At 48.0% G+C, this 18261-nt stretch overlaps 1 protein-coding gene across 1 annotated transcript in view; it reads right to left on the reverse strand.

Annotated features, from left to right (window-relative positions):
• Positions 1-7624: 7624 nt before the first annotated feature.
• lgals3b (lectin, galactoside binding soluble 3b) overlaps positions 7625-18261 on the reverse strand; it is a 10720-nt gene continuing 83 nt past the window's right edge. Inside the window, exons 1-7 of the mRNA XM_034525509.1 lie at positions 18238-18261; positions 17461-17482; positions 13880-14012; positions 11646-11929; positions 8561-8649; positions 8279-8450; positions 7625-8077 (exon numbers count right to left, since the gene is read on the reverse strand). The exon at positions 18238-18261 is cut by the window's right edge and continues 83 nt beyond it. Of these exons, the coding sequence (XP_034381400.1) occupies positions 7919-8077; positions 8279-8450; positions 8561-8649; positions 11646-11929; positions 13880-14012; positions 17461-17466 (843 nt within the window). The 5' untranslated portion in view covers positions 17467-17482; positions 18238-18261 and the 3' untranslated portion in view covers positions 7625-7918. The remainder of the gene's footprint in view (positions 8078-8278; positions 8451-8560; positions 8650-11645; positions 11930-13879; positions 14013-17460; positions 17483-18237) is intronic.

Below are 18261 nucleotides of genomic sequence, written 5' to 3' on the forward strand. Positions count from 1 at the left end.
CCCAGCACCTCTAGTCCCCGACACCCTCTAGTCCCCACACCCTCTAGTCCCACACCCTCTAGTCCCCACACCCCTCTACGTCCCCAGCACCCTCTAGTCCCCACACCCTCTAGTCCCCACCACCCTCTAGTCCCCAGCACCCTCTAGTCCCAGCACCCTCTAGTCCCCACACCCTCTAGTCCCCAGCACCCTCTAGTCCCCACACCCTCTAGTCCCAGCACTCCTCTAGTCCCCACACCCTCTAGTCCCGAGCACCCTCTAGTCCCCACACCCTCTAGTCCCCAGCACCCTCTAGTCCCCCACACCCTCTAGTCCCAGCACCCTCTAGTCCCCAGGCACCCTCTAGTCCCCACACCCTCTAGTCCCCAGCAACCCTCTAGTCCCCACACCCTCTAGTCCCCAGCACCCAGCACCCTCTAGTCCCCACACCCTCTAGTCCCCACACCCGCTAGTCCCCAGCACCCTCTAGTCCCACACCCTCTAGTCCCCAGCACCCTCTAGTCCCCACACCCTCTAGTCCCCAGCACCCAAGCACCCTCTAGCTCCCCACACCCTCTAGTCCCCACACCCTCTAGTCCCCAGCACCCTCTAGTCCCCAGCACCTCTAGTCACCCACCAGCCTCTAGTCCACACACCCTCTAGTCCCCACACCCTCTAGTCCCCAGCACCCTCTAGTCCCCACACCCTCTAGTCCCCAGCACCCTCTAGTCCCCACACCCTCTAGTCCCCAGCACCCTCTTAGTCCCCACACCCTCTAGTCCCCAGCACCTCTAGTCCCCAGCACCCCTCTAGTCCCCACACCCTCTAGTCCCCAGCACCCTCTAGTCCCCACACCCTCTAGTCCCCAGCACCCAGCACCCTCTAGTCCCCACCACCCTCTAGTCCCCACACCCTCTAGTCCCCAGCACCCTCTAGTCCCCCACACCCTCTAGTCCCCAGCACCCTCTAGTCCCCACACCCTCTAGTCCCAGCCCCAGCACCCTCTAGTCCCCAGCACCCTCTAGTCCCCACACCCTCTAGTCCCCACACCCTCTAGTCCCCAGCACCCTCTAGTCCCCACACCCTCTAGTCCCCAGCACCCTCTAGTCCCCACACCCTCTAGTCCCCAGCACCCTCTAGTCCCCACACCCTCTAGTCCCCAGCACCCTCTAGTCCCCAGCACCCTCTAGTCCCCACACCCTCTAGTCCCCAGCACCCTCTAGTCCCCAGCACCCTCTAGTCCCCACACCCTCTAGTCCCCAGCACCCTCTAGTCCCCACACCCTCTAGTCCCCAGCACCCTCTAGTCCCCACACCCTCTAGTCCCAGCACCCTCTAGTCCCCACACCCTCTAGTCCCCAGCACCCTCTAGTCCCCACACCCTCTAGTCCCCAGCACCCTCTAGTCCCCACACCCTCTAGTCCCCAGCACCCTCTAGTCCCCACACCCTCTAGTCCCCAGCACCCTCTAGTCCCCAGCACCCTCTAGTCCCCAGCACCCTCTAGTCCCCAGCACCCTCTAGTCCCCAGCACCCTCTAGTCCCCAGCACCCTCTAGTCCCCAGCACCCTCTAGTCCCCACACCCTCTAGTCCCCAGCACCCTCTAGTCCCCAGCACCCTCTAGTCCCCACACCCTCTAGTCCCCAGCACCCTCTAGTCCCCACACCCTCTAGTCCCCCAGCACCCTCTAGTCCCCACACCCTCTAGTCCCCACACCCTCTAGTCCCAGCAACCTCTAGTCCCCAGCACCCTCTAGTCCCCAGCACCCTCTAGTCCCCACAACCCTCTAGTCCCAGCACCCTCTAGTCCCCAGCACCCTCTAGTCCCCACACCCTCTAGTCCCCACCATCAGTCCCAGCACCCTCTAGTCCCCACACCCTCTAGTCCCAGCACCCTCTAGTCCCCACACCCTCTAGTCCCCAGCACCCTCTAGTCCCCACACCCTCTAGTCCCCAGCACCCTCTAGTCCCCACACCCTCTAGTCCCCACACCCTCTAGTCCCCAGCACCCTCTAGTCCCCACACCCTCTAGTCCCCAGCACCCTCTAGTCCCCAGCACCCTCTAGTCCCCAGCACCCTCTAGTCCCCACACCCTCTAGTCCCCAGCACCCAGCACCCTCTAGTCCCCAGCACCCTCTAGTCCCCCCAACCTCTAGTCCCCAGCACCCTCTAGTCCCCAGCACCCTCTAGTCCCCACACCCTCTAGTCCCCAGCACCCTCTAGTCCCCAGCACCCAGCACCCTCTAGTCCCCAGCACCCTCTAGTCCCCACACCCTCTAGTCCCCACACCCTCTAGTCCCCAGCACCCTCTAGTCCCCACACCCTCTAGTCCCCAGCACCCTCTAGTCCCCACACCCTCTAGTCCCCAGCACCCTCTAGTCCCCAGCACCCTCTAGTCCCCAGCACCCTCTAGTCCCCAGCACCCTCTAGTCCCAGCACCCTCTAGTCCCCAGCACCCTCTAGTCCCCAGCACCCTCTAGTCCCCAGCACCCTCTAGTCCCCAGCACCCTCTAGTCCCAGCACCCTCTAGTCCCCAGCACCCTCTAGTCCCCACACCCTCTAGTCCCCAGCACCCTCTAGTCCCCAGCACCCTCTAGTCCCCACACCCTCTAGTCCCCAGCACCCTCTAGTCCCCAGCACCCTCTAGTCCCCACACCCTCTAGTCCCCAGCACCCTCTAGTCCCCACACCCTCTAGTCCCCAGCACCCTCTAGTCCCCAGCACCCTCTAGTCCCCACACCCTCTAGTCCCCAGCACCCTCTAGTCCCCACACCCTCTAGTCCCCAGCACCCAGCACCCTCTAGTCCCCACACCCTCTAGTCCCCACACCCTCTAGTCCCCAGCACCCTCTAGTCCCCACACCCTCTAGTCCCCAGCACCCTCTAGTCCCCACACCCTCTAGTCCCCAGCACCCAGCACCCTCTAGTCCCCACACCCTCTAGTCCCCACACCCTCTAGTCCCCAGCACCCTCTAGTCCCCAGCACCCTCTAGTCCCCACACCCTCTAGTCCACACACCCTCTAGTCCCCACACCCTCTAGTCCCCAGCACCCTCTAGTCCCCACACCCTCTAGTCCCCAGCACCCTCTAGTCCCCAGCACCCTCTAGTCCCCACACCCTCTAGTCCCCAGCACCCTCTAGTCCCCAGCACCCTCTAGTCCCCACACCCTCTAGTCCCCAGCACCCTCTAGTCCCCACACCCTCTAGTCCCCAGCACCCAGCACCCTCTAGTCCCCACACCCTCTAGTCCCCACACCCTCTAGTCCCCAGCACCCTCTAGTCCCCACACCCTCTAGTCCCCAGCACCCTCTAGTCCCCACACCCTCTAGTCCCCAGCACCCAGCACCCTCTAGTCCCCAGCACCCTCTAGTCCCCAGCACCCTCTAGTCCCCACACCCTCTAGTCCCCAGCACCCTCTAGTCCCCACACCCTCTAGTCCCCAGCACCCTCTAGTCCCCACACCCTCTAGTCCCAGCACCCTCTAGTCCCCACACCCTCTAGTCCCAGCACCCTCTAGTCCCCAGCACCCTCTAGTCCCCACACCCTCTAGTCCCCACACCCTCTAGTCCCAGCACCCTCTAGTCCCCAGCACCCTCTAGTCCCAGCACCCTCTAGTCCCCACACCCTCTAGTCCACACACCCTCTAGTCCCCAGCACCCTCTAGTCCCCACACCCTCTAGTCCCCAGCACCCTCTAGTCCCCACACCCTCTAGTCCCCAGCACCCTCTAGTCCCCACACCCTCTAGTCCCAGCACCCTCTAGTCCCCAGCACCCTCTAGTCCCAGCACCCTCTAGTCCCCAGCACCCTCTAGTCCCCACACCCTCTAGTCCCCAGCACCCTCTAGTCCCCAGCACCCTCTAGTCCCCACACCCTCTAGTCCCCACACCCTCTAGTCCCCAGCACCCTCTAGTCCCCACACCCTCTAGTCCCCAGCACCCTCTAGTCCCCACACCCTCTAGTCCCCACACCCTCTAGTCCCCATAATAATATATTTGAGAAATTTCAGTCATGTTTTAGAGCACTTCATAGCACAGAAACTGCCCTCAAGGTAACTAATGACCTCCTTTTAGCAGCAGACGGGGGAGACGTTTGAATTCTTTTAGACCTTAGTGCAGCTTTGGATACTGTAGATCACCACATTTTAATCCATCATCTCAAAACCTGGGTTGGCATCAAGGACACTTGGCTGGTTTTATTCTTACCTTTTAGAAAGATCGTAAACTTGTTTTTAAAGGTGCTATATAAATAAATGTATTATTATTATTATTATTATTACTTCAAAGAGCCACTGACGCACCATTACTTTGTAAAGAATGCATCTTCCAGACCAAATTCAGTTTTTCTCTTAATTCATTTAACAAAACAAAACAAAGCAAGCAAACAAACAAACAAACACAATATAGATAGATAGATAAGTACTTTATTGATCCCCTAAGGGAAACACAAACATAATATACACATACACACTATTAAACTATTAAAAAAGATTGTCCAAAAAATTAAAACACACATTATTAGGAGTCCAGGCTGGGGGTGGCAGCCAGTAGTCAGTGAAAACAGTAAGTAAGTTGGGGGCTGTGCCAAAGGCTAACAGAGCCAGTAAACATTGTTCCTAGTGAACTGTCTGTCAACTGAGGTCTAGTGAGGTACCTTTGATTGACAGATTGTATTTATTGTACAGTTGTATGGCTCTGGGGATGAATGGTTTACACAGTCCATCAGTTCTGCATGGCAGCAGCCTCCAGCTGATCAGACTCTTCTGTCGGGTGATGGTACCGTGGAGTGGACGTGTTTCATCGTCCATGATGGAGAGCAGTTTGGTGAGGGTCCTTTTGTCGGCGACTGAAGCGATGCACTCCAACCACAGAGCCAGCTTTCCTCACCAGCCTATCCAGTCGCCCTGCATCCTTCTTCTTGGTGCTTCCTCCCCAGCACACCACCGCGTAGAGGAGGAGGCTGGCGCCGACGGACTGGTAAAACATCTCGAGGAGTTTGCTGCAGACGTTGAATGACGCAGCCTCCTCAAAGTACAGCCGGCTCGGCCCTTTCTTGTAGATTGCGTCCATGTTTATTGGTTGGTTTGTCAGCGGGTATACGAAAAAATATACTGGCCAGATGTTTATGAATATATATATATATATATATATATATATAAAATAAAGGAAATTAAATTGTAAAATGTATACAGTGTATCTAAAGTATGAAGTGACAGCGCTGCAAGGTTTATTGATGTTCATTTTGAGGAGGATCTGGCCAGAGGTGATTTATTATGAAGTCTAATAGCAGAGGCATGAGGCATCTCGAAAGAGGCCAGACCAATGATATCAGCTTTTGAGGCAGGAGGCATAAAGAAGGAGGCCAGGCTGGTTGCAGGAAGCAGGGGCAAGGAGTCAGGACCAGCCTCAGACACCTCCAGGTCCAATGGACCCTATGAGACGTGAAGTCACAACGACTCCGGGGAGGAAGCAGAGTTAATAAGGTGCAATGGAGAGATGTAAATTCATCCATAAGGAGAGAGAGAAGAGGAGAGAGGTGCTCAGTGTATCCTAAAACATCCCCCAGCAGCCTATAAGCCTATAGCAGCATATCAAGGGGCTGGACCAGGGCAAACCTGATTCAGCCCTAACTATAAGGACTATTAAAGAGGAAAGTCTTAAGTCTATTCTTGAATGAGGTGACTGTGTCTGCCTCCCGGACTGAAAGTGGAAGCTGGTTCCATAAAAGAGGAGCTTGATAACTGAAGGCTCTGGCTCCCATCCTACTTTTTAGGACTCTAGGAACCACAAGTAGCCCCGCATTTAGTGAGCGCAGCTCTCTAGTGGGGCAATATGGTACTACAAGCTCCTTAAGATATGATGGTGCATCACCAATCAAGGCTTTGTAGGTGAGGAGAAGAATTTTAAATGTGATTCTTGATTTTACAGGGAGCCAGTGCAGAGCAGCTAATACAGGAGTCATGTGATCTCTTTTCTTAGTTTTTGTGAGTACACGAGCTGCAGCATTCTGGATCAACTGGAGGGATTTAAGAGACTTATTAGAGCAGCCTGATAATAAGGAGTTGTAGTAATCTAGTCTGGAAGTAACAAACGCGTGAACCAGCTTTTCTGCATCTTTTTGAGACAAGATGTGTCTGATTTTTGAAATGTTACGTAGATGAAAAAATGCAATCCTTGAGATTTGCTTAACGTGGAGTTAAAGGACAAGTCTGGGTCAAAGATAACTAGAGATTCTTTACAGTGGTGTTGGATGCCAGGGCAATGCCTTAATTGCCCTGGTATGGAGGTGTAGTTATAGAAGATGGATTAGTAAAGGAGGAGCGTATGTTGTCAATGGTAGAAGTGGCGGGGGCACGAGGCCCGATGCTGGTTTTCAGACCCTGGTCAGATGCAGATGTAGCTGAAGCAATGAGCCACGTCTGCAACCCTAAGGAGAAATGGGAGACTGATCTTAAGGGATTGGTCAGAGATGAACACATTTTAGATGAACACATTTCTGACAAATGATTATCACAAAGTTCAAAGTGTGTTCACCTCTTCAAGAATGACTTTACGCCTGAATGAGCCAGATTATAGAGGCTGGTGTCAATGTGGACTTTGGAAATGCCGTAGATGCTCTCATTGCGAGTGTAAAGGAACCCTTTCCTTTGAGATTGAATCTGTCCTCTATCACCTCTATGACGCAAGGGTCACAAGAGACATGCAGTTAGTTCCTGGCACGCTGGACTACAGCCTTTGACCCTCACAGCGACCTCACCCGACCCAGCCCAATGGGCCCCTAAAGCCTTACGAAGTCCATCTGAAAGAACATTTTCTGAGCAGAATGAGACCAGAACTCGTGCAGATGTTGAGAGAATGTCAGACAGAACCAGAGGTCAAAGGTCAGAGTGAGATGACGCTGATCAGATTTAACATGGTGAACATGGCGGAGAAGAGGAGGAGCCATCACACCTGTAGCAGCAGGTGTTCTTGTGTTTCTACCTTCCAACGTGTCACACAGTGACGTCACCCATTGGTTTGTGGACTACAGATTTTGAAACCTCCAGTTCACCATCTTGGGTTTTGGCCATCGCCATTATGTTTTTTTGCCTGGCGCCATCTTGGTTTTTGTTTTTGTTTTAGGAGGAAAACAGACAACTCTCAGACCGGACAACGCTGTGGTTGAGACCTGTCAATGACAAGGTAGCCCCGCCCTAAAACATACCCTTTTTTATGGCTTCACTTTTCAGACCCGGAGGTTGATGCCTGGTCTTTGGCACCGGTCGCCATGACATGAGAACAATTCAGTTTCAAAGAGAAACATAATATTGTTTATTCACAGTGGATAGTACATTTATTGTGTTTATGTATTTTCTTGACTGTCTGGTCCTTTGACGTCTCAAAGCACTCAGCCCAAGAACCCCTCGGCACAAGGACTGGGGGATCGGGATTGAACTGTGGATCTTCTGATTAAAGGCTGACTCGCTCTGAGCCCCAGCAGCTCCAGTGTCTGAGCTCTCATCATATGATGTGGGTCAGACCTCATCTAACCCGGTTGTATTTAAACACCGGCTAAATCGGTCCCTTTACAGCACTGATGGTGTAAACAGAGGTCAAAGGTCAGGGTTAGGCCCTGTCCTGCAACGCAGATACAAACAGACACAAACTCCAACAAATCTAAGATGAAAACTTTATTTGAGTCAAATAGAAAAAAACATTTGTACAGGTAGATCTGTGGTTCATCACCAATGATCTTCCCAAGTAGATCTCTGGTGAATCCACAAAAGATCTCCCATGGATCCACAGTAGATCTCTGGTGAATCCACAACAGATCTCCCATGGATCCACAGTAGATCTCTGGTGAATCCACAACAGATCTCCCATGGATCCACAGTAGATCTCTGGTGAATCCACAACAGATCTCCCAGTGGATCTGTATTAGATATGTGGGGGATCCAGTGAACTGCCTCAGGGCAGAGTCTCGAGGCGGACATCGCTCAGGGTGAGGTCGTTGTAGATGCTGAGTTTGTTGATGTGTTTCAGGTCGGTCACCCGGTGTTGGTACGTCAGAAGGTGAGAGTTGTTTATGGCGACCTTATACTCTCGGTTGGTGCACATGATCTTCATCTGCAACAACAAACCACAAACTCATCATCATCCACCTGCTTCATCAGAGACTGGAACTTTAAATAGACTTCATGACACATTTAGGGAGCCTCCGACACCTCAGCCTCATCATTAGAAGACAAACAAAAAACAAACATGGACTCAGTATTAATAATAAAAACCTAAACTATGAGCTTTGTTAATATAAATCACATGTGTGACCTCGAAAGGCTGTCCTGGGATCAAGGGAACGTTCCCTGAGATGTCTCTCTCTTCTTTCCCCCACTTATTGCTGATGCAGGTGTTCCTGACGATCACCGTCTTGCCATTTTTATTGAAGCGAGGGTTGAAGTGGAAGGCCAGGTCATGTGATGTTGACAGATTCACTGCGAAACTGAAACACACCCAGATGATTTCACTGCACGAGTATGGGACCATTCATCCATTCATTCATACATTCATACAATAATCCACTCATAATAATGTTCAAGAATTTGTCCTGACTTCTCAGCGTTGGACTTGATGGTTCCAACGATGGTAATGAGCAGTTTGTCATGAACTCCGTTAGGCAGAGTCTGGTCGTACGGAACCGCCTGTTAACAAGAAACAGCTGTTAACTCCACCCACCATCATCCATCATCCATTATCATCATCCATTATCATCATCCATCATCATCTATCATCATCCATCATCCATCATCCATTATCATCATCCATTATCATCATCCATTATCATCATCCATCATCCATTATCATCATCCATTATCATCATCCATCATCCATCATCATCTATCATCTATCATCATCCATCATCCATTATCATCATCCATTATCATCATCCATCATCATCTATCATCATCCATCATCCATCATCCATTATCATCATCCATTATCATCATCCATTATCATCATCCATCATCCATTATCATCATCCATCATCCATTATCATCATCCATTATCATTATCCATCATCCATTATCATCTATCATCTATCATCATCCATCATCCATTATCATCATCCATCATCCATCATCATCTATCATCTATCATCATCCATCATCCATTATCATCATCCATCATCCATTATCATCATCCATTATCATCATCCATCATCCATTATCATCATCCATCATCCATCATCTTCTATCATCTATCATCATCTATCATCCATTATCATCATCCATCATCCATTATCATCATCCATTATCATCATCCATCATCCATTATCATCATCCATCATCATCATCCATCATCATCTATAATCTATCATCATCCATCATCCATCATCCATCATCATCTATCATCTATCATCATCTATCATCCATTATCATCATCCATCATCCATTATCATCATCCATTATCATCATCCATTATCATCATCCATCATCCATCATCATCTATCATCTATCATCATCCATCATCCATTATCATCATCCATCATCCATTATCATCATCCATTATCATCATCCATCATCCATCATCATCTATCATCTATCATCATCCATCATCCATTATCATCATCCATCATCCATTATCATCATCCATTATCATCATCCATCATCCATTATCATCTATCATCTATCATCATCTATCATCATCCATCATCCATCATCATCCATCATCCATCATCATCTATCATCCATTATCATCATCCATCATCCATTATCATCATCCATCATCCATTATCATCATCCATCATCCATCATCATCTATCATCCATTATCATCATCCATCAGCTATCATCTATCATCATCATCCATCATCCATTATCATCATCCATCATCATCATCATCATCCATCATCCATCATCATCTATCATCCATTATCATCATCCATTATCATCATCCATCATCCATTATCATCATCCATCATCCATCATCATCCATCAGCTATCATCTATCATCATCATCTATCATCCATTATCATCATCCATCATCCATTATCATCATCCATCATCCATTATCATCATCCATCATCATCTATCATCCATTATCATCATCCATCATCCATTATCATCATCCATCATCCATTATCATCTATCATCATCTATCATCATCCATCATCATCCATCATCATCTATCATCCATCATCATCATCCATCATCCATTATCATCATCCATCATCATCTATCATCCATTATCATCATCCATCATCATCTATCATCCATTATCATCATCCATCATCCATTATCATCATCCATCATCATCTATCATCCATTATCATCATCCATCATCCATCATCCATTATCATCATCCATCATCATCATCCATCATCATCTATCATCCATTATCATCATCCATTATCATCATCCATCATCCATTATCATCATCCATCATCCATCATCATCTATCATCCATTATCATCATCCATCAGCTATCATCTATCATCATCCATCATCCATTATCATCATCCATCATCATCATCATCATCCATTATCATCATCCATTATCATCATCCATTATCATCCATCATCATCCATCATCTATCATCATCATCATCATCCATCATCCATTATCATCATCCATTATCATCATCCATTATCATCATCCATCATCTATCATCCATCATCATCATCATCCATCATCCATCATCATCCATCATCATCATCCATCATCATCTATCATCATCATCATCCATTATCATCATCCATCATCATCATCCATCATCATCATCCATCATCTATTATCATCCATCATCATCCATCATCCATCATCTATTATCATCATCCATCATCTATTATCATCCATCATCATCCATCATCCATCATCCATCATCATCTATCATCATCATCATCCATTATCATCATCCATCATCATCATCCATCATCATCATCCATCATCTATTATCATCCATCATCATCCATCATCCATCATCTATTATCATCATCCATCATCTATTATCATCCATCATCATCCATCATCATCATCCATCATCATCTATCATCATCATCATCCATTATCATCATCCATCATCATCATCCATCATCATCATCCATCATCTATTATCATCCATCATCATCCATCATCCATCATCTATTATCATCATCCATCATCTATTATCATCCATCATCATCCATCATCCATTATCATCATCCATCATCTATCATCATCTATTATCATCCATCATCATCCATCATCTATTATCATCATCATCTATTATCATCATCATCATCCATCATCTATCATCATCTATTATCATCATCATCATCCATCATCATCCATCATCCATTATCATCATCATCATCCATCATCTATTATCATCATCCATCATCTATCATCATCATCCATCATCTATTATCATCATCATCATCCATTATCATCATCCATCATCTATTATCATCCATTATCATCATCCATCATCTATTATCATCCATTATCATCATCCATCATCTATTATCATCCATTATCATCATCCATCATCATCATCCATTATCATCATCCATCATCATCATCCATTATCATCATCCATCATCTATTATCATCCATTATCATCATCCATTATCATCATCCATTATCATCATCCATCATCTATTATCATCCATTATCATCATCCATTATCATCATCCATCATCTATTATCATCTGGCTCACCAGATTCTTTTTGAGTCCAGATTGAAAACCAGGTCCAGGTCCAGGTCCAGGTCCTGGTGCAGATGGTTGGGGGTTGGGAGAGGGCTGTCCGGGCTGGCTTGGCTGTCCGGGCTGTCCGGGCCAGGAGGGCTGGCTTGGTTGTCCGGGCTGTCCGGGCCAGGAGGGCTGGCTTGGTTGTCCGGGCTGTCCGGGCCAGGAGGGCTGGCTTGGTTGTCCGGGCTGTCCGGGCCAGGCCCCTCCACCTCCAGGCTGACCTCCAGGCCAGGTGGGGTTAGTGGAGTTACCTGAACAAATACAGAATCTCTTTATTCTATCTGATTTAATTGTTGACTGACTTCTCAGGTTAGTTAAGGTGTTGGATTTGACGTTTGGCCTTTGGCGACTCCTGGTGTTCAATAGAGACTTTTCATTCAATTCAATTAAATTCAATTTATTTTGCATAGCCCATCCAACCATCCATATTCAGCCGCTTATCCGGGGTCGGGTCGTGGTGATAGCAGACCCAGCAGCATGACCTGAGCCCTAAAGAGGAAACTCATCTCCTTACCCTATCTCTAAGGCTGAGTCCTACAGAGGAAACTCATCTCCTTACCCTATCTCTAAGACTGAGCCCTACAGAGGAAACTCATCTCCTTACCCTATCTCTAAGACTGAGCCCTACAGAGGAAACTCATCTCCTTACCCTATCTCTAAGACTGAGCCCTACAGAGGAAACTCATCTCCTTACCCTATCTCTAAGGCTGAGCCCTAAGGAGGAAACTCATCTCCTTACCCTATCTCTAAGGCTGAGCCCTAAGGAGGAAACTCATCTCCTTACCCTATCTCTAAGGCTGAGCCCTAAGGAGGAAACTCATCTCCTTACCCTATCTCTAAGGCTGAGCCCTAAGGAGGAAACTCATCTCCTTACCCTATCTCTAAGGCTGAGCCCTAAGGAGGAAACTCATCTCCTTACCCTATCTCTAAGGCTGAGCCCTACAGAGGAAACTCATCTCCTTACCCTATCTCTAAGACTGAGCCCTACAGAGGAAACTCATCTCCTTACCCTATCTCTAAGGCTGAGTCCTAAGGAGGAAACTCATCTCCTTACCCTATCTCTAAGGCTGAGCCCTACAGAGGAAACTCATCTCCTTACCCTATCTCTAAGGCTGAGTCCTAAGGAGGAAACTCATCTCCTTACCCTATCTCTAAGGCTGAGCCCTACGGAGGAAACCCATCTCCTTACCCTATCTCTAAGGCTGAGCCCTAAGGAGGAAACCCATCTCCTTACCCTATCACTAAGGCTGAGCCCTACGGAGGAAACTCATCTCGTCCGATTGTATCCGTGACCTCGTTTTTCCTGACCCAGAGTTCGTAACCTTAGGTGAGGGTCGTAGACCGACCAGTAAATTGAGAGCTTCTCCTTCCGGCTCAGCTCCTCTTCACCAAGACGGTCCGGTGCAGCGCCTGTTTTACTGCTCCGTCCCCACCTGGAGGGATCAATCCACCGGTTTCCGGCAGAGTACCATGGCCTCAGATTTTGAGTGCTGACTCTCATCCCCGCCGCTTCACGCTCGGCTGTAAACCGACCCAGTGAATGCTGGAGGTCCGAGGAGGCCAACGGGACCACATCATCTGCAAACAGCAGAGAGGCGATCCCGAGACCCCCGAACCTGACCTTCTCTACAGATATCCTGTCCATGAAGTTCACAAACAGGACCGGTGATAAAGGGCGGCCCTGGCGGAGGCCAACACCCACCGGGAACGTGTCTGACTTAATGCCGAGAATACGAACACAGCTCCTACTGCAGGCGTACAGAGACCGGATGGCCCGTTGCAACGAGTCCGGCACCCCATACTCCCGCAGCCCCCCCCCCCACAAATACCCCGAGGGACCCGGTCAAAAGCCTTCTCCAAGTCCACTAAGCACATGTAGACCCCTCCAGTAGTCTTGCGTGGGTAAAGAGCTGGTCCACGGTTCCACGACCGGGACGGAATCCGCACTGCTCGTCTTGAATCTGAGGCTTCGACGAACGGTCGGAGCCTCCTTTCAAGCACCTTGGAATAAGCTTTTTTGTATAGTCCAGAATCACAAAATAGCCTCAAAGGGCTTTACAATCTGTACATATATGAAATCCCTGACCTGGGATTTCACATCATTCATACCCTAATTTCAAATCCAGCAGAGCTAAAAGTCTATTTTTGTTTCTTTAAACGATCAATAATATAGGAAAAGAGTGTGATGATGATGACAGTACCTGGCCAGGTGGGGTTAGTAGATTGTCCAGGCCAGGTCCCTCCACCTCCAGGCTGACCTCCAGGCTGACCTCCAGGCCAGGTAGGTTGTTGGTTGTTGCCACCAGAGGGCCAATCTCCTAGAGCTTCGCTCAGCTGCAGAGAGAAAGAAGTGAAGAACAACAGGAAGTGAGAAATGTGACTTGCTGCAGTTCCTCTGACGTCCACCAGGTGCTGCTGCGACCAAACAGTTGTAGTTCTCTGTACTGACACTAAGTCAGTCGTGGTTCCCACAGAGCGCCACATAATGGCTGTTAGAGGTAAGGCAGGTTTAAAACACCTTCATTAAACAGGACGTAGAGAAAACGTTCATAGGAATCAAATCTAAAGCTGCATCGTTTTTTATCTAAATATTGTTAGAATGTAAGTTTACTGGAATGATCACAAACAACATTTCCTCTTCACTGCCAGCTAGTAAACAAACCTCCCTGTCTACCTACATAACTGTCTACATACTTACATGTCTAACTACGTGTATACCTAACTACCTGTCTACTTACCTCACTACTTGTCTATCTTTCTACCTAACTACCTGTTTACTTAGCTGTCTACCTGTCTACCTACCTGTCTACCTACTTGTCTACCTACCCGTCTACTTACCTACCTGTCTACCTACCTACCTAACTTCCTGTCTCCATTTATACCTACCTACATGTATACCTACCTGTCTACTTACCTACCTGTCTACCTGTTTACCTGTCTACCTACCTACCTAACTTCCTGTCTCCATGTATACCTACCTACATGTATACCTACCTGTCTACTTACCTACCTAACTACCTGTCTACTTAGCTGTCTATGTAGCTACTTGTCTAACTAACGGTCTACCTGCCTGTCTAGCTGTGTACTTACCTACCTGCCTACCTAACTGTCTGTCTACCTACCTGACTAGCTAGCTACCTGTCTACCTGTCTACTTACCTCCCTACTTAACTACCTACCTGCCGGTCCGCCTGTTAGTGACCCCTGTCATAGACTGTTCAGCTAGCTAGACCGGCAGGTAGGTAGTTAAGTAGGGAGGTAAGTAGACAGGTAGCTAGCTAGTCAGGTAGGTAGAGAGGTAGACAGACAGTTAGGTAGGCAGGTAGGTAGTTAAGTAGGACGCCGTTGTCTCTGGACCCTGGACCGATAACCGATAGATAATTGAGAATTATTACATTTTCATGGAACGCTTCTATCCTTTACGGCTCTCGTTCAGCGGTCCAGGAAACACAATTCGACCAATTACACGCGTTGTGAATCATCTCACGTGATGCTACTCGGCCAATCACATATGTGTATTCCGTTAAGCCCCGCCCTCGACTCGAGTGCCATATTCACTCACACAGGAGCATAAGCAGAGACCTGATAGATGGACATCTTAACCAGAGCCTTTAAACAAGAATGGACTCTTATATGTTGATGTTCCCACAACCAGTCCGACTCACATCAGAAATGAACACAGAAAAATAAAGCTAAGAGCCCAATATGATCAGAATCCTATTAATTGATCAACAAACAGGGGTTTAATAGCCACAGATAAAGAATATAATATTTGGGCTCTTTACATCACTTGACGCCTGAATAAACTGAATTTAAAGCTAATTTGACAGTCAGTTGTTGCCTACATACAGATGTTAATCTGTTGGCTACTTCAATACATATGGAACAAAATCATAGAGCGCAACATTTGACATTATTGTGACCTTTAATGAGCAAATTCTCTCTAACTGGACCTCTCTGAATACCTCTGATCTATGAGCTCATTTTAAACTCATATTTTGCTCGTTTCTGAAGCTCACAAGAATAAGAAAAGTCTGAGTCTAAAGACATCGCCGTCACTGAACGCAGCACAGAGTGTCCCTTAACGCAGCACAATGTCCCTTAATGCAGTACAGTGTGTCCCTGAATGTAGCACAGTGTGTCCCTTAACACAGCACAGAGAGTGTCCCTGAACGCAGCACAATGTGTCCTTGACCGCAGCACAATGTGTCCCTGAACGTAGCACAGAGTATTCCTGAACGTAGAACAATGTCCCTGAACGCAACACAGTGTCCCTTAACACAGCACAGAGTATTCCTGAACGTAGAACAATGTCCCTGAACGCAACACAGTGTCCCTTAACGCAGCACAGTGTGTCCCTGGACGTAGCACAGTGTCCCTGAACGTAGCACAGTGTCCCTTAACGCTGCACAGTGTCCCTGAACGTAGCACAGTGTCCCTTAACGTAGCACAGTGTCCCTTAACGTAGCACAGTGTACCTTAACGTAGCACAGTGTCCCTTAACGCAGCACAGAGTGTCCCTTAACGTAGCACAGTGTCCCTTAACGTAGCACAGTGTCCCTTAACGTAGCACAGTGTCCCTTAACGCAGCACAGAGTGTCCCTTAACGTAGCACAGTGTCCCTTAACGTAGCACAGTGTCCCTTAACGCAGCACAGAGTGTCCCTTAACGTAGCACAGTGTCCCTTAACGTAGCACAGAGTGTCCCTTAACGTAGCACAGTGTCCCTTAACGCTGCACAGAGTGTTCCTGAACGTAGCACAGTGTGTCCCTGGACGTAGCACAGTGTCCCTTAACGCAGCACAGAGTGTTCCTGAACGTAGCACAGTGTGTCCCTGGACGTAGCACAGTGTCCCTTAACGTAGCACAGTGTCCCTTAACGCAACACAGTGTCCCTTAACGCAGCACAGAGTGTCCCTGAACGTAGCACAGTGTCCCTTAACGCAACACAGTGTCCCTTAACGCAACACAGTGTCCCTTAACGCAGCACAGAGTGTCCCTTAACGCAGCACAGAGTGTTCCTGAACGTAGCACGGTGTGTCCCTGAACGTAGCACAGTGTCCCTTAACGCAGCACAGAGTGTTCCTGAACGTAGCACAGTGTGTCCCTGGACGTAGCACAGTGTCCCTTAACGCTGCACAGTGTCCCTTAACGCAACAAAGTGTCCCTTAACGCAGCACAGTGTGTCCCTGGACGTAGCACAGTGTCCCTTAACGTAGCACAGTGTCCCTTAATGCAACACAGTGTCCCTTAACGCAGCACAGAGTGTCCCTGAACGTAGCACAGAGTGTCCCTGAACGTAGCACAGTGTCCCTGGACGTAGCACAGTGTCCCTTAACGTAGCACAGAGTGTCCCTGAACGTAGCACAGAGTGTCCCTTAACGCAGCACAGAGTGTCCCTGAACGCAACACAGTGTCCCTTAACGCAGCACAGAGTGTTCCTGAACGTAGCACAGAGTGTGTTCACAGGGTGTGTTAGTGAGGGATTCATCAGGAATGTTTGTGGGAAGGCGTTGGTTCAGGAGATGAAAGCCACCTTGTTCATAAGCCCCAACACACACACACACACACACACACACACACACACATACACACACACACACACACAGTGTGTGTTGTGTCTCTGAATCAATAACGGCTACACACCTGGGATTATATTCATAAATACTTTATGCATTAATCTCAACTGCTGAATATAATAGATGTAAACAGCTGGTCGGTGCCTTAATGTACCACAGAAGAAGAAGAACAACAACAACAACAACAAAAGAAGAAGTGACTCACGTCCATGCTGCTGGTTTGAGATCTGAAACACAAACAAGAACAGAAATAACCAGTCTGACCAGTGACCAGGTACTTATACTGTGTAGTACTGTTACAGAGTACTTATACTGTGTAGTACTGTTACAGAGTACTTATACTGTGTAGTACTGTTACAGAGTACTGTGTAGTACTGTTACAGAGTACTTATACTGTGTAGTACTGTTACAGAGTACTTATACTGTGTAGTACTGTTACAGAGTACTGTGTAGTACTGTTACAGAGTACTTATACTGTGTAGTACTGTTACAGAGTACTGTGTAGTACTCTTACAGAATACTTATACTGTGTAGTATTGTTACAGAGTACTTATCCTGTGTAGTATTAGTATTGTTACAGAGTACTTATACTGTGTAGTATTAGTATTGTTACAGAGTACTTATACTGTGTAGTAATAGTATTGTTACAGAGTACTTATACTGTGTAGTATTAGTACACACAAACAGGAACTAAACGTCACATGATCCTCAGAACAGAGAAGTTAGTCATGAAGAAGAAAGCGTTTTGTTTCTGTCAACAGACGCTTACAATAAATTAAAAAGAAGAAGAAGGAGAAGAACAAGGAGGAAAAGAAGGAGGAGAAGGAGAAGAACAAGGAGGAGAAGAAGGAGGAGAAGGAGGAGAAGGAGAAGAAGAAGGAGGAGAAGAAGGAGGAGAAGGAGAAGGAGGAGAAGGAGAAGAAGAAGGAGGAGAAGAAGGAAAAGACGAAGACGAAGAAGGAGGAAGTAAATGTCGACGTACCTGAAGGTGTTGCAGACACAAAGT

The sequence above is a fragment of the Cyclopterus lumpus genome, chromosome 22 (assembly GCF_009769545.1).
Source record: "Cyclopterus lumpus isolate fCycLum1 chromosome 22, fCycLum1.pri, whole genome shotgun sequence".
In the NCBI taxonomy this organism is placed as follows: domain Eukaryota; kingdom Metazoa; phylum Chordata; class Actinopteri; order Perciformes; family Cyclopteridae; genus Cyclopterus; species Cyclopterus lumpus.